Here is a 20631-nt window from a genome sequence, read left to right on the forward strand (position 1 = left end):
CATTACATGAAGACGGTAAAAAGCTTGAAAAAGTGAAGAAGTTTGGCTAAACCAAGAAGAGAGGAAAGAAAAATTGGACCTTGCGGTTTTCTTTATCTTTATGATAGAAGATAATTTGGGAAAATATATCTTTAGATATTTTATTTGATATTTTTAAATAATTATCTTATTTAATTATATCATAAAATATTAAAAGATAATAACTACCAAATCTTTTTAAATATGACAAGATCTTCTTGAATCTTTTTAGTTCCACAACAAACAAATATATCTTAAAGATATTGGATTATTTAGAAGATAATTTAAGGAGATTGCAAAGGGTTGATTTGGAAAATTAATACAAATATTAATTGGTGATAATTTATCATATATCTTTAAGTAATTAATTAATTTAATTATATTAGATATTGATATTATCAACCAATTATATTTGTCAAATAGTCTATATCTCTCCAAGTATTTTTAAATATTTATATTTATCTTTATTTCAAAAGATATTTGAGAGATTTTAGCAACAGAAAAGCCCAGTCCAATTCCTATATAAAGAGACCAAGGGAGAAGTAGAAAACAAGCTCGGGACTTCGGAGTTTTGGAACCCTTAGGGGTGCCTAATTTCGTTTCCTTTCTCTCTCTTTTCTTCTCTCTATTCTTCTTTTTATTTTGTATTCCATGGATTGCTAAACTTCTTGGGTTGATTCCATTGTAATTTCATTATGGATTTTGAGGTTAGAATGAATTAATTTCTTTGTTCTTTTTATTATTGTTGAGGTTTTAATTCATCTATGTCTTTTATCTTTGAATCTCGTAAAAAGTAATGATTTTAAATCTATATGCATGTTGATCATATGAGTTCAAGGGTTTTTAAATTTAATTGAGACTTTACTTTGATTTTATTTAGAAACTTTCATGTGATTAAATGAGTTTTTACCAATAATTGAGACTTTACTTTGGTTAAAGGTATTTACTCTAATGAAAATTAATCGAGACTTTACTTTGATTAATTAAGCTTTTTATTTGGTGAGGAGATAAAAGAATAGACATGATTAGGCATAGTAAAATTTGATTGAGACTGTACTTTGATTGAATTTACTATGGATAATCTAAAAGTTCTCACTTTTAATTGAGACTGTACTTTGGTTAAAAGTGAGAACGCCAACAAATTAATTGAGACTTTACATTGATTAATTTGCAAATCTACAACAATAATTAATTGAGCAATAATCTTTAGATAACCGATGATGAATCTATTTTGAAAAAGCAATGGAATCAATCTATTTTCTTTTCTATTGTTTTTATTTCTTTTTATCTTTTAAATTTTATTTCTATCTTTGTTTATCTGAATCCCCTATATTTTTTATTTTGTTTGACTAACCGCTTTGTATAGTTTTATAAGAACTAATTTGTTAAAAATCAATTCTGTGTTCTGGGAGACGACTTTAGGTTACTTTACCCTTACTATTTTGTTGACTACTTTCTTAACAATACTGAAGTTGTTATAGATAAGTAGTATTAATTTGAACGCGTCAACGACAGCGTTATCAGAAGGATAGAGTGTGTGAAGCATGCAAAAAGGGAAAACAAACCAAGGTTTCTATTAAACCTAAAAATTGTTTCAATTGAATGGCCTTTGTAATTGCTTCACATGGATCTATTTGGACCTTCGTGAACCATGAGTCTTGGTGGAAACTTCTATGCCTTAGTAATAGTTAATGATTATTCTAGATTCACATGGACACTATTATTAGCAACAAAGAATGATATGTTTCACGCTTTTAAAAGGCTTGCCAAAATTTTGGAAAATGAAAAGTTTGAACACTTTTGTGAAAAAGATGGTATAAAACACAACTTTTCAGCTCCTAGAACTCCACAACAAAATGGAGTAGCTGAAAGAAATAATATATCACTTGAGGAACTTGCTAGAACCATGTTAAATGAAACTTCATTACCAAAATAGTTTTGGGCTAATGCAATCAACACATCTAACTATGTTTTAAATCGTGTGTTGATTAGGCCAATTTTAAAGAAAACCCCTTATGAGCTTTTCAAATGTAGAAGGCCTATTTTGACCTACCTAAAAGTGTGTCGCTATAAATGCTTCATTTTAAATAATGGCAAAGAACAACTTGGGAAGTTTGATGTTAAAGCGAATGATGGTATATTTATTGGTTATACTACAAATAGTCATGCATATATAATATATAATAAAAGGTTAATGACTGTTGAAGAGTCAATCCACGTGGTATTTGATGTAACTAATCCTAAACTGCAAGATCAATTGTCAAAGAATGCAGATGATGAAGATATGCTCTTGGAGAAGCAATCTGGAACAGTAAATGAGTTAGTTGAAAAGGGAAAATAGTCGATTGAAACATTAGTTCACAACAACTTACCCAGTGAGTGGATTGAACCTAATGGCTATCAAAAGATAACATCATTGGTGGCAGTAATAATGGAGTATCCACTAGGTGCAAGCTTACCTACTGAACATGTTGCATTTGTGTCTCAAATTGAACCTAAGAATGTGAATGAGGCTTTAAATGATAGTAATTGGGTTATTTCTACGCAAGATTAATTAAATCAATTCACTAGAAATGAAGTATGATCTCTAATTCCTAGAAGTGATGACATGAATATAATTGGTACTAAATAGGTGTTTAGAAATAAAATGCATGAAGATGACAAATAAAACTAGGCTAGTGGCTGAAAGGTATAATCAAGAGGAAGGTATTGATTTTGATGAAACATATACCCGTGTACATAGACTAGAAGTTGTGAGATTACTATTACCATATGCTTGCATGTGTAATTTTAAATTGTGTCAAATGGATGTGAAAAGTGCATTCTTGAATGGTTTCTTAAATGAATAAGTGTATGTATCACAACCTCTTGGCTTTGAAAATCATCTATATCATAATCATGTTTTCAAATTTAAAAAGACCTAGTATTTTTTGAAACAAGCACCACAACAGTGGTATAAAAGACTGAGAAATTTTCTTTTATCAAAAGGATATGCTAAAGATGTTGTTGATAAAACACTCTTCATTTGCAAACATGAAAGAGATGTCATACTTGTTCAAGTATAGTTTGATTATATTATCTTCAATTCAAATAATAATTTTATGTGCGAAGAGTTTGTTGTAGCTATGCAGGGTGAATTTGAAATGTCTATAATGGGTGAGCTAACCTACTTTCTAGTGTTGCAAGTGTAACATCCCATCTAGTATGCGACTGGTAACAATTATTTTCAAATAAAACATCCAATAAGATTTTCTGATACCATCCTCTTAAATTAGGAAAATTAAAAACTTTAAAAACAGTATCGACCAATTTCATACAAATAAAATCCATGCAAAAATAATTAAGAATTAACCCCCATGGTTAATATTTTAAATGTAAACCTAAAAATTACTCGTGGAAAACCATAGCAATAAAAACATTTCAAAATCTTTTGTAAATCATTCCAAAAGAAAAATCTTAAAGCTTTTCTCATGCCTTTCTACTCCTCGCCAATAGCACATGTATCGTCCCCTACTCCCGCATAACACAAGTTATACGTTCCCAAACGATAGAAAGGGTGAGCAAACATCAAACCATTAATCACAATTAATTCACATCATCTCACCCAATAAACATAACATTGCATAACTGATGAGTTTATATTTTTTTCCCTCATTTAGTGTTTAATTTTGGAGATTTAATTGAATTTTTGTTCTAACTGTGTTCCCCGGCAACGACACCAAATTTGATAAACATTGTCGTTGACGCAATCAAATTAATACTACTTATCTATAACAACTTCAATATTGTTTTAAAAGTAGTCAACAAAATAGAATGGGTAAAGTAACCCTAAGTCATCTCCCAACGAACACAAAATTGATTTCTAACAAATTAGCTTTTATAAAAACTACACAAAAAGGCTTAATCAAATAAAATAAGAAATAAAGAAATAAAGTTATAAAAAGATGAAAAGATATAAAACAAAAGAAAATAGATTGATTCCACTACTTTTTCAAAATAGGATTCTTCATCGATTATCTAAAGATTTTTGCTCAATTAATTATTGTTGTAGATTTACAAATTAATTAATGTAAATTCTCAATTAAAAGCAAGAACTTTGCAGATTAATCAAAGTAAATTTAACCAACGTACATTCTCAATTAAATATTACTATGCTTAATCATGTTCATTCCTTTACCTCTAAATTTAAGCAAAAAACTAATTAACCAAAGTACATTCTTGATTAATTCTAGTTAAAGTTTTCACCTTAATACAAGTACATTCTCAATCATTGGCAAAAATTCATTCAATCACATGAAAGTTTTTAAATTTAATCAAAGTACATTCTCAATTAAAATTAAAAACTCTTGAACTCATATGATTGATTTGCATATATATAAAAACATCTTACTAATTAGCTATGATGTAAAAACCATTATTTTTCATGTGATTCAGAGATAAAAGACACAAGTGAATGAAAATCAAAACAATAATCAAAAGAACAAACAAATTTATTGATTTTAACCTCATAATTCAATTAACAAATTACAATGGAACCAACCGTTGAAGCATAGCACTCAATAAAATCAAAATAAAAATAAGAGAAGAATGGAGAGAGAACGAAATTAGGCCCCCTAAGGGTTCCTAAATTTCGAAGTCCGAGCTTGTCTTTTTTACTTCCCCTTGGTCTTTTTAGATAGAACTTGAACTGAGCTTTTATATTGCTAAAATCTCTTAAATATCTTTTAAAATAAAGATAAATATAAATATTATTTATCTTTATAATGATTATGAATATTTAAGAATATTTGGAGAGATATATGCTTTTTGACAAAATAGTTGTTTGGGAATTTATGATATAATTAAATAAAAAAATTATTTAAAAATATCTATAAATTATCACAAAATAATATTTGCCTTCATTTTCCCAAATCAACACTTTGTAATCTCCTCCAATTATCTTCTAAATAATCCAATATCTTCAAGACATATTTGTTTGTTCTGGAGATCTAAAAAGATTTAAGAAGATCTTACCATGTTTAAAAGATTTGGTAGTTATTATCTTTTGATATTTTATGAAATAATTAAATAAGATAATTATTTTAAAATATAAAATAAAATATCTAAAGATATATTTTCCCAAATTATCTTTTATCATAAAGATAGAGAAAATCGCAAGGTCCAATTTTTGTTGTCCGTTTCCTCTTCTTAGCTTAGTCAAACTTCTTCACTTTTTGAAGCTTTTCACCCTTTTTTTCATGTAATGCTTCACTTGATTTTTTATGATTTTGATAATTTTCTATTCTTGGATTTATCTTTAAGGTGTCGTGAAGCTTTAATCAATGTATTTCTACACCTCCATGAGCTGCAACTCCACTAACACACCTCAAAATATCCAAAGAACATTTATGCAACTAAAAAGTTATTTTTAACATGTTTTTGTATCTCATGCTCAATAAACCCAATTATAAGAAATCCAAATTAAATTAATCTTTTAAGAACAAAAATTCAAATATATCCCCAAAATTAAACATTAAATGAGAGCAAAAATATGAACTCATCAATAAAACATCAAGCCATAACAAATCCTTACACTAAGAAGGATATCAATTCAATGATGAACTTGAACACACGCATACATACACCATCATGAATATGCCAAGCCAATTATAGGATATACAAACCAATGTCAATAGAAGATGAATAATAACCCTTGCACATAAGACTACATAGAATGCCACTTCCCACTACTTAAGAAGAGGAAGAAGATTCAGGTACAATTTTTCTACCTCTACAACAACAACAACAACTTGAAGATTCTTCACCACAGTCCACTCCAAGACGAGTAAGATCTTTGGTAGACATATACGAAACCTATAATATGGCCATGATTGAGCCTAATTGCTATAAAGAAGCATCAAACTAAGAAGTATGGGTCAATGCTATGGAAGAAGAGGTTAAAATGATTGAGAAGAATAACACTTGGGAGTTTGTGAACTATCCTCGAGGAAAAGGCATCATTGGAGTCAAATGGGTATATAAAACAAAGCTCAATCTTGATGGAACTATACAAAAGAACAAGGCCAGATTGGTCGCAAAAGGCTAATGACAACAACTAGGAATTGACTACAATGAGACATTTGCTCTAGTCGCACGACTAGATACATTGTAACATCTATCAATTGGATGTTAAATCAACCTTTCTAAATGGAGTGCTCGACGAAGAGATTTAAGTTGAAAAACCTCAAGGCTTCATCAACAAAGGCAATGAAGGCAAAGTACTATGACTAAAAAGAGCCTTATACAGCCTAAAGCAAGCTCTTCGGGCATGGTATAGCAAGATTGATCAATACTTCATCGATTAGGGATTCAGGAGAGCAAAAGTGAGCTACCACTATATATTAAAGCACAAGGTGAAACAACAAGAAGACAATATATTTATCTCTCAAAAGAAAATATATTGAAGCCCTATTGAAGAAGTTCAAGATGTATGATTGTAAACTTGTCGCTACTCCATTGGTGGTAAATGAGAAGCTACAACAAGATGATGGAGCACAAGAAGTAGATGCATCATGCTACAGGAGTTTGATTGGAAGTCTCTTATATCTCACAACAACACAACCAGACATTATGTATGCTACGAGTCTTCTATCAAGATTAATGCAAAAGCCAAGTTAGATTCATTTTGGAGTAGGAAAACGAATTTTAAGATATCTACAAGGCACAAAGGAGTTTGGAATATGGTACAAAACCATGACTAACTCAAGGATGATTGGCTACACCGATAGTGATTGAACAGGACAATAGATGACATGAAGAGCACCTCAGGCTATGCTCTCTTGCTTGGATCGAGAATATTCTCTTGGGCATTAAAGAAGCAAGCAATTGTGGCACAATCAACAACTGAAGCAGAATACATGGCTGCTGCTGAAGCAACGAGTCAAGCTATATAGCTTCTAAAGATATTTAAAGATATGGAAGAAAAACAAAGTGGACCTACTACAATCAACTATGACAATAAATCAGCTATTGCAATGACGAAGAACCTAGTGCATCATAGTAGAACAAAACACATGGCAATTAAATATAACTTCATCAGAGAAGCAGAGACAAATATGAAGATCTGACTCGAGTACTACACAAAAGAAGACCAAATTGCATATATTTTTACAAAGGCATTACCATGACCAAGGTTTGAACAACTACGCGCTATGCTTGGAGTTACTGAATTTGCATCAAGGAAGATTATTAAAGTGTAACGCAAATTCCAGAAGAATCAAGAAAATCTTAAGATAAAAGTGTTGAAATGTAATGAAAGTTCTAAAACAAGGTAGAAAAACCTAAGATAGGAGGAAAATTTGAAGAACATTCTACATAGGCAAAAATCTAGAACATTCCACACAAGTTGTGACTATCATTTTCTAGAATAGTTGATAGGTTTATAAATATTCATGACCTCAACCATTTGATGTAAGACAAGAACTAAGACAACATCTAACACACTAGTAACTTCTAAAGCTACATACTCCTTCACTACAAAAAAAAAATTATATAACATGAGTCATTTTGTAGAGGTTAAAAAAGACCTTCACAAATAAAAATCATATGGACAAATTATGATAAATTTTATAAAAGCTGATAATAGAGAGATTTTTTATTTTCTTTAAAGAGGTTTATAACCTTCGCAGATTGTAACACATTCTTCCCCTGTTGAATTCACGTGTTCCCTCCTAAATCAGAACAGTTAATGCATCTTTCCTTTCACTCGAAAACACACAGAAACCTAAGTTCACAGTCGATTTCTCTCCACGATTAAGCCATGCCGTAGCCTCCGTTGCAGCGATCTTCGTCGCGCCAGCTCCGTCGCGCCGTCTCCGTCGCACCGTCTCCGTCGCGCCGTCTCCGTCGCACCGTCTCCGTCGCGCCGTCTCCGTCGCACCGTCTCCGTCGCGCCGTCTCCGTCGCATCGTCTCCGTCGCACCAGCTCCGTCTAGCAGTCTTTGTCGCGCTAGCTCCATCGAAAACTTAAGTTCAGAGTGCCAATCGATTCCGCTCCGCGATTAAGCCATGTCGTAGCCTCCGTTGCAGTAGCCTCCGTTGCAGGGATCTCCGTCGCACCAGCTCTGTCGCGCCGTCTCCGTCGCGCCAGCTCCGTCGCGCCAAATCCGTCGCGTCAGCTCCGTCGTGCCAACTCCGTCGCGCCAGCTCCGTCGTGCCAACTCCGTCGCGCCAGCTCCGTCGCGCCAGCTCCGTCGTGCCAACTCCGTCGCGCCAGCTCCGTCGTGCCAGCTCCGTCGTGCCAGCTCCGTCGCGCCAGCTCCGTCGTGCCAGCTCCGTCGTGCCAGCTTGTTAGATTTTAGCATGAGTTTGATGGTACCATTGGTTTTCATTTCAGTCTTCATTGTTACAGTGTGGTTGTTTTACTTGAATAATTACTATTTTCAGGAAACTCAAATCATCAAAATTCATGTTGCATTTTTTTAAGCTACTTCTATCGCCATGGATATAATATCTCTGCACCTGATATACCAGGCAGCTGCAACTGGAGGTCTGGAGGCAAGTCTTGTAACAGATTATGTTCTGAAGGTAACACCACTAGAATAATGTCCTCTCATGCTTCAAAGAATAATATAAAATATATGCTTATGTTGTGAAGGTAACAACACTATAAAAGTTTATGTTCTTTGTCCCTACAAATATGTTAACATAACATGACTGTACTAAAAACGTACAATTCTTTTGCAAGAACTAGGATCGAACACGAGGGACCAGAAACCTATTTTGATCTATATATTATTAAGAAATGAACAGAAAAAGTATTTGCTTTTAACACTTTGCAGATTCTGGGGTTGGATATATGTGCTGATACAATGATGGGGGATGAAATGTTGTGCGGTGTATCTGGAGGACAAAGGAAGCGGGTTACTACAGGGGAGATGTTGGTTGGACCAGCAAATGCTCTCTTCATGGATGAAATATCCACTGGTTTAGACAGTTCCACAACTTTTCAAATCGTCAAGTGTCTCAAGCATTATGTTCACATTCTTGATGGAGCTGTAGTTATCTCTTTACTCCAGCCAACACCGGAGACTTATGAACTTTTTGATGACATTGTTCTTATATCTGCTGGCCAAATTGTCTACCAAGGACCCCGCCAACATGTTCTTGAATTTTTTGAATCTGTTGGTTTCCAATGTCCCGAGAGGAAAGGTGTTGCTGACTTTCTACAAGAAGTAAGTCAAAGTTTTCCTCTTGCATCTCTCGTTTGATGTTTTTTGCTGAAATCAATGCACATAAAGTTGATGTCTTGTCAAAGGTAACTTCAAGAAAGGACCAAGAGCAGTATTGGATGCATAGAGGTGAAGCATATAGGTTTGTAACTGTCACTCAATTTGTTGAGGCATTTCAGTCATTTCATGTTGGAAGGAGAATCCGAGAAGAGCTTGCAATTCCATTCGACAAGTCCAAAAGCCACCCAGCTGCATTAACCACTAGAAGATATGGTGTGAACAAGAAGGAATTGTTAAAGGCTAACATTTCAAGAGAGTTTTTGCTCATGAAAAGGAATTCATTTGTTCACATCTTCAAGCTGCTCCAGGTGAGTTCTAATGACTTTATCTAAAACATCATGTGAAGACAATTACAACTTTAATGATTTTGCTTACATGGTTTCTACTTTTGATTTTTCTGTTTGTGCGTTACATAGCTTACGACCTTGGCAATATTGACCATGATAATGTTTCTGCGAACCGAGATGCACCGGGATAATCTGGGTGATGGAGGTGTTTATACTGGTGCTCTATTTTTCGCAGTAGTAATTCTTATGTTTAATGGATTGGCTGCGATTTCATTGACCATTGTAAAGCTTCCTGTTGGGTCATGCAGAACGTTCTGGAAAGGCTAATTCTGTTGTGAGTTGTAGCCGCATAGAGAATAGAGGAATGGTTCTTCCTTTTGAACCATATTCTATTACATTTGATCAAATAGTGTACTCTGTTGATATGCCACAAGTAAGTCACTTGAGAGGGATTGTGGAAGTGATTTTAGCTAAACTTACCTAAAATTAAAACATAATTCTTGTGATTGGCAGGAAATGAAGGATCAAGGTGTAAGGGAGGATAAATTGGTGCTTTTGAAAGGTGTGAGTGGTGCATTTTGTCCTGGTGTTCTCACAACTTTGATGGGTGTAAGTGGTGCTGGTAAAATCTAAGTATCAGATGAGTTATGCAATTTTTTGTTATTCACTTGATCTTTCTCTGCCCAAATCTAAATATCTTTCTTTTGACAGGGAACTTTTTAGTAATAATATAACAGGGAAAATACCAACTAAGCTTGGGAGTTTGAGAAACTTGGTGAGCCTGGAGCTTAACTTGAACAAAATTACTGGTCCCATTCCAGAAGAATTAGGCAACCTTAAAAACCTACGTTTCCTGTATGAATTGCTTTCCTTGATCTCATATCTTTAATATGCAAAGCTTATATAAATCAGTTTCAATTCTGTTTCTTCTTTTTTAGCATTCATAAGTTTTGCTTTCCTACATATTCGTCGATGAGTTCCAACACATCTTCTTGCTACAGAGAAGAATAACTCTGCATAATTACATGACATAGATGCTTATACAACTTACAATCAAGTTATTGTAGCACTAGCACACACTCACTACACTTGCTACTCAATGATTGCTTTTGTTATCTTTGTTTCGTCACTCTTATGTTATTAGTTTATTATCTGGAAAACTAAATGGCTCTGCTCCCTGAACCAGGCGTCTCAACAATAACAACTTGTCAGGAAAAATTCCTATGCCTTTGACCAATCTCTATAAACTGCAAGTGCTGTGAGTTTTAATCCTCTGTCTACATTGCTATCAGCACTGTGTTATTTTATGTGTAACCTGACACATGTCATTGAATCTAGTGATATATCAAATAACAACTTAACAGGAGATGTCCCAACCAATGGTTCTTTTTCACTTTTTACTGTTATCAGGTTGGTACAATTTAAACTTGTTAGTTTCCATAAGCATACTTGATGAACCACACTACTTTTGTTAGCCAACAACCATTTTGGTTCAGTAGAATCCCATCATATTTATGTGAACACATTACTATTACTATTAGTTTACTATATTTATATATACTAATAATATTATCAAGGATGAGATATCAAAATTTCATTCACCCATTTATTTGTCATTACAATTTTATGAATAACCCCCTATTGAAATTTACAAGCATTCAATCTCCACCAACTGCCGCATCACTACCAACTCCTTCAGGTTTGTTGGTATCTATTTTCTGGTTGGTAATGAATTTAATTTTTTAAACAATAACCTGACATAAAAATATAAGGTGAGAAAATATAAATCAAAATGCCCTCAGTTACGTTTCTTTAACATGATTCACACATTCCATTCCATTCCAAGTTCAAATATTTCTTTCACCTTTTTAACAATTGACACGTTCATGGTATTTTCACAAATGCTTATTCTCTAATTTTAAAAGATTTTTGGCATCGAATATTTTCATTCTGACAAGTTTTAACTTTTATAATTTCAGCGAACCAATGATGCAAATGAGCCTGAGTCTTCTATGGGTATAAGAGGATTATCTGGTGGTAGCAACATGTAGGGTGTTGATGATGTTGTTTAGGATGAAACTATTTTAGTGTATTATGAACTTTGAGTAAGTATGGATTAAGTTGTAATTGTTTCAATTTAAATTACTTTTATGTTAATATGTTGATTTTGAGAATCAAAAGTTCTAATGATATATATTTGAGTACTTTGGTTGAAGTATTTGATTGAAGTTTACAAAAAATATTGTTGATATAAAAATATAAGTACCTCAAATGGTGATATACATTGTCAAGTATAGTAGGAAATTCTAATTACAAACAAAATATTGTTTTTTATGAGATTTGAATAACGCAGGAAAAATACAGTAATAAATCCACAAATTAAATAATACAAATGAATCCTCGAATTGAGGAAGGTATTAACCCCCACAAAAAAAATGAAAAACAGGAATTTTAGAATCAAATATGTTTATGGAAATAAAGGAGGTTTTAAACCTCCACAAAATAATAGTCATGAATAGGAGAGGTTATAACTCTCCATTAAAAAAACTTCCATAATATAAACCTGGTACCAGAAGTTGTAGAAAACCTCCATAAATAACTTGTGGGGAACCTATCTGTGGAGGTTTGAAAACCTCTGCAAAATATTTTGTGAAGGGTAAAAACCCCCGCTAAACGAAATTAAAACTTCCGCAATTTAGTTTTTTTTTTTTTTTATAGTGCTTCCAAATACAACTTTCACATTCTACTATCTCCACAATTTTCTCTTTCCCATTAACTATTTCTTTCACAACCTGAAAATATTATCATCGTCAAAACGATTCGTCGATTATATTTTGTCAAAATCAGGGTCAAGCCCCGACAGGGTAAGAAACTCACTCACAAGCTCACCCTTTTTTTTTTCTCCGCTCCCAATTCGGCTCAACACGACGCCGCTTTGCAAAAGGGGTAGTGACCCATAACGTAAAAATGTCGATGAACCCTTCTGCGAGATCGCACTGTAAGAGGCCCTTCACATCAGAGAATTCGGCTTGGCCTCCGAGGTTATCGTTTTCAGCTTCATACCCATTTATCTTGCTCTTATCTGGGTTTATCTTTATCACGTGGTGGTGACCTAAGACCCATTTATTTCCATTTTCTTTTCATTTCTTTCATAACTAAATTTCAAATAACCAAGTAGTTCATGTAGCAACGTAAATCTTAAAATTATTTCCACTTTTTTTTCTTTGCTTAAATATAGTTGATGTCGAACAATTATCTTTTAAAGATTATACTTTACTTAGTATTTAATTGTGAAAAATGGAGAGTGTAAATGAACCTCACAAATATTAAATTGATATGATTGTATTTAAGAAAATCATTATAGTGTGAATAACCCTTGTCAAATTATTTTTTTAAAATAATTATATTAAAAAAATAGTTCTTTAAATGTTTATGAAAAATAGTGTTGTTGATTAGGAGTTGGGATTAGTTGAGATAATGTTCTTATGCTGCATGTAGACATGACATTGTGCAGGTGGATAGAGAGAGATAAAAATAAAAAGTGAGAGTTTGCTGATATGGAAAAGAAACAAGTATTAATGCAAAAATAAACCAAATAGGTGAAGTAGCATGTCATAATTAATTGGCTACAATTATGCTATTCAGAAAGATAACCTCCATTGGATATCAAACTTTTCTTCCTTAGGATATTGTTATTTTATTGCTTCAAACCATGGTAAAGAATCTTATTTATTTCAAGTATTGAATGCAGTTCCTTCTCTTTTAGAATCTTTTATGACAAATGCAATAATATTTTCAAGTCTTTAAACATAAGAATATCCTGCAGGGAAATCAAATTAACATATGTTGACGTCATATATCTCTAATAATGTCATTATTTGTTCATTTTCCTTAATCATGAACGCTAATTATGTTGTATGTTGCCAATGATTTTGAAATATCATGAGTGCTTCTTCTTGACTGGCGTTGGTAATCTTGATTGATATATAGTCAATTTTTCTTAGGTTGTTTAGTCAAAGTCCCTTACTTGACAGGAATATGACCATGAATAAAGATTATTGTCATATATATATATATATATATATATATATATATATATATATATATATATATATATTGAAATTACTTTTTTTCATATTGCAGCATAATAGTGGAATAATATGACGGGCAAAAGAATAAACAAGAGCAAAAGGTGATCAAAAGGGAGCCAAATTCGCTCGGAAGATGTAGCAATTATTAGTTGTTTTGGGAGATTTTGGTAATGAATTACTTGTAACATATATTATTGTATGCTTTTTTTTATTATGGTTGGAGTTTTCTATATTTCAAAACTTAGATATGCATTGTTCATGACTTATTGGTTATACAATACAATTTATTTTGTTGGCGATTTTATTTTATTTGATGAGTTATTAGTTTTAAATGCTGCTTAAATTTATATTAAAAATGGAGTAATGCTAGAAAAAGATGAAAGAACCTATAGATAAATTTGTAGGTAATTATTTACGGATTTATCCGTATGTAAAACTGTATTACCTATAGATTTTGTGAATTACTAATAGATTTTTGTTGTAGGTAATTTAGTTTTTGCTTGTAGTGTTTCATCTATTTTTTTTCTAGACAATCTAGCTCTCATTTTCTCTTATAAATAGAGAGCTCTAGGTCTTATAAAATCATTAATGAATATAGTATAGAAACTCTATTGAGATGACTTTAGACCTTTCTCCTTTTGTGAATCAGACTAAGTTAAGAGTTTTCCTTAGTGGCTTCCTCTAGCCTCCTTCCTTGAGTGTTGGTCTAACCTCACTTGAGAGCTCCCTTCAAACACCATAGCCACACCTTCGCCTCTTCATATCTTCTTGCTTTCGTGCCTTCATCTTTATCCATGGAAGTCTCATCAATTGTGCATGGCTCCTTGAAGATGGACTCATCATGTGATGAAACTCGTTTATCTTCGTTGAGTTGATTGTTTTGAGTGGATTGAGAGTAAACTGTAACAAGCTAATATGTTTTGTAACTTGGTGATGAAGGTTAGACCACAGACAAGATGCAATGGAAGCTCTCCCAAGAAGGACTCCAAGGAGCATGTCTAGAGGGAAGACTTTTAGTCCTTCATCTTTATCCTTATTTTGCATTTTATTATGTGATTTTCCTAAGTTGACTTAGGTGACTCAACCTTAGTTGACTTGTTGACCTTTCCCTAGGTTTGCCTTTTTTTACTAGAGTTGACTTGACTTAAGCTAACACGCTAATATATTTTTATATGTTTTGTAGCAATTAGGTTAAGAAGGCCTGCATGATGTGGTACAACCCTAGTGGTAAATGGAGATGATGCAGAGCATAGGTGGAGGAGATTGGAAAGCATTAAGTAAAAAACATAAAGTAAATGTATCTTGTACCTTTTATCTCCCTTGTCTTTATCACCTTTTAGCCTTTTGTAGAGACATTCATTGTCTATTTTTGGTGCTTGTCCGAAATCTTTTTAAGGTTTCCTACCATCCTTTTAGTTCATGCCACCTCCAGAAGATGCTTCTAGAATGTAAGGTTTTGTATATGCTAAGTAGCCTTTTTGAACTTTTGTTTATTTCCTATAGGCCCCTAAAACTCTCTATATAAAGGGTGCTCATAAGCTTGTAAAAAGGTTGATCAACGTTGAGTAAAACTTATATTGTTTAAACCACAAAATCATGACCTCTCCTTCAAGGACCAGAGACTCTTCATAAGCCTTATCTTGAGCAATCAAGTGGCAGCATTCATCACTCATCTCTACGAAGAGTTGGCCTTTGTGTACATACCTAAGAGTGGTGTGCTTCACTTGCTCCATTTCCATCTTCCTACTTTCATTTTCATATTTGCTTATTCCATTTATATTCAGTTATTATATAATGTTGTCCATTTTGTTTTGTTTCCTTGATTAAATCATCACTCTCCTTCTCTAGAACCTCTAGAAATGAACATTCACATCTAGATAGCTTGTTATCTTAATGTCCAATGGGGATCTTCTCTAGGTTTTCCTAAGAAATCAAATACCTTATTTCATAAAAGCTAAAATGAACCTACATAACCTGATATAAGTTACATTTGAATTAAGGAATCAATTTTATTAACTTGTTCATCACTTGAATCTGTTCTAGTTTAATTGTGAATTAAAATTGCCAACCCCCCACATTGGTCTCTAGGAGATGAACTTGGGAAGATCTCTCCTAAGTACTACATTTAACTTATTTATTTGTTCGGGTACGACCTCGATCACCTAGTAGTATAGGGGTTTTTTTTGGGCCTTGTATAATGGGTCAAGTAGTCTAGGTTTACATTTGGGCCTTGTATTTGGGCCATGTAGTGTAAGGTTTTGGACCAAAGGGAGATGACCTAGCTTTGGTGCATTTTATGGTTGACTATAGAGTCAACATGCACATATGAGAAAACGTGCCCTCCAAGGTTGATGGCTTCTTGATGATTCATCCTTGGGAGAGTAGTGGGCATGTAGCATGCTCTTAATGAAAATGATTTATACTTATTAGTGACATATGTCATGCTCCTAATGGAGATGATTTCTCCTTAATAGTGGTCATGTGTCATGCTCCTAATGGATAGGATTTGTCCTTGGTCTCCAAATTACAATATTAGGGTTTTTCTTCTACAAATTAGAAATACCTTTAGAGGTATGTCCCCCATGTAAATCACCTTTGAATTTGAGTAAATTTATGCTACCAATTTTGTGCAATATTCACTACAAGAAAAATGACTATTATCTACAAAATTTTTTTCGTAGATAATTTATTTTTATCTACCACATAATTTCGTAGATAACATCAATTTCTATAAATCACAAGAAAAAAATTATCTACGAAAATAATTTCGTAGATAAATATGATATACTTTGATGAAAATTTTTTATACGAAAATTTATCTATGAAGATAACTGTAGAAAAAATATATCATAAAAAAATATAAAAGTTATTTTAAAAAACTTTACCTACAAAAGATGTTTCGTATGTAAGAATTATATAATTTGTTTAAATAAAAATAATATGATATTTTAAAAAATGTTAATCTTAAGTCTCATTTTCCGCTCCCAAATATTCATTTTCACACGCTCTCCCTTCCAAATATTCACTGTAGAGACGAAACACTCAACAAGTATGTTCTTCATCAGAAGCTTCGTCGGCAGTAACATAACGACGTCGACCATCATGAGAAGCTTCATCGACAGCACGCGTCCCTCTTTGTCTCTACCCCTCCGTTCAGGCCAATGCTCAACACTCACGTCGATGCTCAAATCTCATGCTCAAGAACGTGGTGGTCAAGCTCCTCCGCGGTTCTCTCCCGAAAGGGGAGGAGAATTTCGGCCATTGGATGAGGAAAGTCTTGGGGGATTCGGATTCAACGACCACTAGCCACTGTCATTGTTGGTTCGCCAAAAATTAGGGTTTCTCATCGCCAAACGTGAAGGCGGTTCACGCAGTGTGTTTTCCTTCCGCTACTTCTCTTTGTCGTGTTTGGTTACTTAATATTGATTGTGTGGTTGCAGGATTATGCAAATTATGGATTGGCATATCTTATTGACTTCATACATGGAAATAGGCCATAAAATGCCTAAAATTTTGCAGGTTGGAGTTTATTTCTTATATTTGTCAGTTTTGATCATACTTTTTGTTTGCCACACTTAAATTTCCTTTTAATTTGCTGCTGAATATGCAAATATATTATTATATATGGTTTGGAGATTGGATTATCACTCATCTGCTGAGAGTTTTGAAGTAATAAGGAGAAACCTATATTAGCATGAAATATTTAATGCTAACTTTTAGCCTATAGTATTGCAACACATTTAGATCTTATTCCTGTGTGGGCTTACTTTCTAGTTATATCTTTTGTGCTTTTGTTGAACTGATGGTATGGTGTTAATTAGTAAATATTCAGCATGAACAATTGAAAGTTTCAGGGAAGTCCCCTAAAGGAGCTCCAAATGTGAAGGTATTCTTCTACCTTGTACTCTGTTTTCTAATGTGTTTGGTAAAATATGTTAATATGCTTTAATTTTGAATTTATATCCTTAGTATATGGTATCCTACTATATTTGTTAATTTGAAATTTGTTTCTTGTGATGTGCTCAATGATTATTTCTTTCACTTGTAGGGTCTTGAAGACATAGAAGAAACGTTGTCTATTGGTTTAGACAAGCCATCTTCATATACTATCAAGCTTGATGGTGCGGAAAAAATAAAACACCCATGGAGGATATTGTTGAGGTTTGAATGGGTATCAACAAATCAAAGATCCTATGACCTAAGAGGATAAATTTCCAATTTATGGAGGAACCAAAATGGTCAAGACATTACGAAAAACTATGTAAATGCCAGTGGTTATTTTCGTAAAATGTGACGGTTTTAACCATCACATTTTACGTGTGTGGGGGTTTTGAAAAATGCCGCAATTTGTGTCGCCACAAAGTAAAATGTGGCGGTTTCAAGCAAACTGCCACAACAACCGCCATATATTACATTGTGATGAAGGCGTGACGACCACCACCACCTCCTTAGAAGCTCCCTCAGGAAGGATCACTAGAAGCATGTCTAGAGGGGAGTCTTCTATTCCATCATCTTTATCTTTGTTTTGCATTTCTTTAGTTTGAGTTCCCTAAGTTGGTTTAGAGTTGACTTATTTTGGTTGACTTGTTGACTTTACCCAAGTTGACCTTTTGACCAAGATTAGATTAACTTAAACCAAGATGCTATTCCTTGTTTGTCTTGTTTTTGTAGGTAATTAAGAAAAAGTCAAGCATGGCTAGGTGGCACATGATGATTAGAGCACTTGGATGATGTGGAAGAGAGAGGAAAGCAAAAAGCATAAAGCAAAAGCAAAAGTAGACATGTACCTTATCTCCTTTTACCTTTTTGGTTTATTCCTTTGAAGGCTACTTGGTCTCCTTCCTCTTTTGGCCTAGAATCTTCATGAGAATGCATCCACCAATCATGATCCTTCACTTGGCTGAGACTTCACATGTTCTAGGTTTCTAGGGTTTGCTTGTTAGTCCATTCCATGTTTTTGTATTTGCTAAAGGACCCCTATGGACTCCTATTTAAAGGGTGCTCCTTGTCTTGTAAAAGGGTTGATCATTTTGTTGCTAAACTATTGTGTTTCAACCATTGTTTTTCCGTGAGCTTTCCTTCCTAGAAGTGAACTCACCTTTGCCTTATCTTGCTTGCAAGTGGCGGCACCATCACTCATCTCTAGGGCTTGGTTGGCTTAAATCCCCCCTATCAGTGGCATGCTTCTTCCATGCTTCATCTTCTATGCTTTCCATTTTTAATGTTTCTTCCTTCATTTGTTCTTTAAGTGTTGTTGAATCCGTGTGTGTGTTAACTTGAATCCAACTCTCTTCTGGCTTTCAAGAGCTTGTGAAATGAACCTTCACATCTAGATAACATATCTTAATGTCCAGTGGGAATTTTCAAAAAGCTTTCTTAAACAACTTCACCATATTCATAACTCTAAAAGAAAACAAGATAATCCTTCATCATTTGGTATCTAGAGCCTAGGTTATCTTGAATATGGTGTTTTTCTTGTGCTAACCTTTGTTTGTTGGCTTGTTGTGCTTGGGGGAGCTCTCGGTTTTTTGGTTTTCAAGTTGGTGTGCACATAATTTTTCCACTTCACTTGAGGTTAAAGTATCTAAAATCCGTATCTCTTGATATATGTTGTTTGGTGAAGTGAAAACTTGAAAATTTGGTGTTTATGTTTCCTTTGGCCGAGAGCTTGCTAAAATGTTACCATGCCAAAATTTTTCTTCACATGTTAAAAGTCTTCTTAAAATGTTCCTAGCTACTTTTGAGTCTCTTGTCACACGCTTCTTTGAGTTTTCTTGTTCTTGTTTCTAAGTTTTTGAACTATTGCATGAGATATATGCCTTATGTTGTTGTATGCTCATTGAAATTGATTTTGACCTAATTTTAAGGAAGTAACTGTTCAAGACACCCTAAAACATCCTTATCATCATTTTAAGTACCTAGTTTTGAAAAGAAAAAAAAGTGTTTTCATGACCAAAAACAGTTTGGCCGAGAGCTTTTACATTGCTTGCTGAATCCATTTGGCCATTTTTACTAGGTGTTATGCTACCAAATTTTATACTTGGATTTTAGGTGATATTGGCAAATTAGTTCCATGAGTTAACCTGGTTACGATCTTTCTTGGTGTGTGCATAATTTGAGGTATAATCTTGGCTTGTTCAAATGCTTTCCATAGAGTCTTCAAAAGTGCTTTTTTCATTGCTTTAGTCTTGTTCAAGTTTTGTCTTTAAAACAAATTTCCTTAGAAGTTAAACTTTCTTGTTTTTTAGCTTTGCTTGATTGTCTTTAGGTAATCCTTGTTTTGTCTTAGTTGTTTTCTTTTCCTTGTTTTTCTAGAGTGTTGTGGCCGAGCCACTTGCTTTGCTTTTGAAAGGTTTTCATCTCTTTAAGGGTGTTTTCACTTGTTTGGAAGGGTTTTGAGTGCTAGCCTTGCTTGTGTGCTTTGGGAGTGTGATAAAAAACACTTGGGTGCTTGAGAAGACCACACTTGGTCTCGGGTTTTACATTGTTTGTTAACTAACCTCTTGCTTGTCTTGGTTTTTGGTGAGTTTTGGTGTAGGAACATGAATATGGATCCAATCTTTGGAGGTAGAAGAGGAGGAGGAGTCGGCCTCACCTTATTCCCCTCCCATGGTGACTCCTATGGCCCAAGAAAGTGAACAAATGACCCTTGCCAACATCTTATGTGAGATGGAAGTGAGTAGGAGAGAAACTTTTGACCAATTGAGGGCGGATAGGGGCAAAGTGAGATCTTCCTACAAGAGCACATCCAAAGACTTGAGCTTAGGGAAGATGAGAGGAGAAGGAAGAGGTCCTCTTCCGAGGATTCTAGCCATGGTGGAAGAAGAAGAAGGCACGATCATGATGGTGGTGGAAGGCGCAATCAACTCCCACAAAAACAACCTCCACCAATCAAGATTCCAAAGTTCAAGGGGGAGAATGATCCAAACCTCTATATTGAGTGGGAGCAAAAAGTGGACCAAATCT

At 33.8% G+C, this 20631-nt stretch overlaps 1 protein-coding gene and 1 long non-coding RNA gene across 12 annotated transcripts; both read left to right on the forward strand.

The window, feature by feature from the left end:
• Nucleotides 1-7681: 7681 nt before the first annotated feature.
• On the forward strand, nt 7682-11721 carry LOC114183110 (pleiotropic drug resistance protein 1-like). 11 transcript variants are annotated; one of them, XM_028069988.1, is made up of 11 exons: nt 7682-8370; nt 8443-8583; nt 8838-9230; nt 9314-9595; nt 9704-9791; nt 9883-10007; nt 10088-10196; nt 10286-10429; nt 10761-10832; nt 10913-10984; nt 11554-11721. In XM_028069988.1, exons 2-8 carry the CDS (start codon nt 8497-8499, stop codon nt 10306-10308), a joined length of 1107 nt encoding a protein of 368 aa, XP_027925789.1. In that variant the 5' UTR covers nt 7682-8370; nt 8443-8496; the 3' UTR covers nt 10309-10429; nt 10761-10832; nt 10913-10984; nt 11554-11721. The 11 variants fall into 11 exon arrangements, with proteins under 11 accessions (XP_027925789.1, XP_027925784.1, XP_027925790.1 ...); XM_028069983.1 differs by having other exon boundaries at nt 10761-10984; XM_028069989.1 differs by lacking the exon at nt 10913-10984.
• A 473-nt stretch (nt 11722-12194) lies between these two features.
• LOC114186212 lies at nt 12195-15206 on the forward strand. The gene is made up of 3 exons (XR_003604990.1): nt 12195-12615; nt 13718-13832; nt 14605-15206. It is a non-coding gene; the product is annotated as an uncharacterized LOC114186212 (long non-coding RNA).
• The last annotated feature ends 5425 nt before the right edge of the window (nt 15207-20631 follow it).

The sequence above is a fragment of the Vigna unguiculata genome, chromosome 5 (assembly GCF_004118075.2).
Source record: "Vigna unguiculata cultivar IT97K-499-35 chromosome 5, ASM411807v1, whole genome shotgun sequence".
In the NCBI taxonomy this organism is placed as follows: domain Eukaryota; kingdom Viridiplantae; phylum Streptophyta; class Magnoliopsida; order Fabales; family Fabaceae; genus Vigna; species Vigna unguiculata.

What these genes read in the sequence shown, in the direction of transcription:
- LOC114183110 (XM_028069983.1), top strand. Translation starts at nt 8,497, where the DNA reads ATGGATATAATATCTCTGCACCTGATATACCAGGCAGCTGCAACTGGA. An exon ending in TAACAGATTATGTTCTGAAG is followed by an intron (nt 8,584 to 8,837) that starts GTAACACCACTA and finishes AACACTTTGCAG; the next exon opens with ATTCTGGGGTTGGATATATG. An exon ending in GATGGGTGTAAGTGGTGCTG is followed by an intron (nt 10,197 to 10,285) that starts GTAAAATCTAAG and finishes TTCTTTTGACAG; the next exon opens with GGAACTTTTTAGTAATAATA.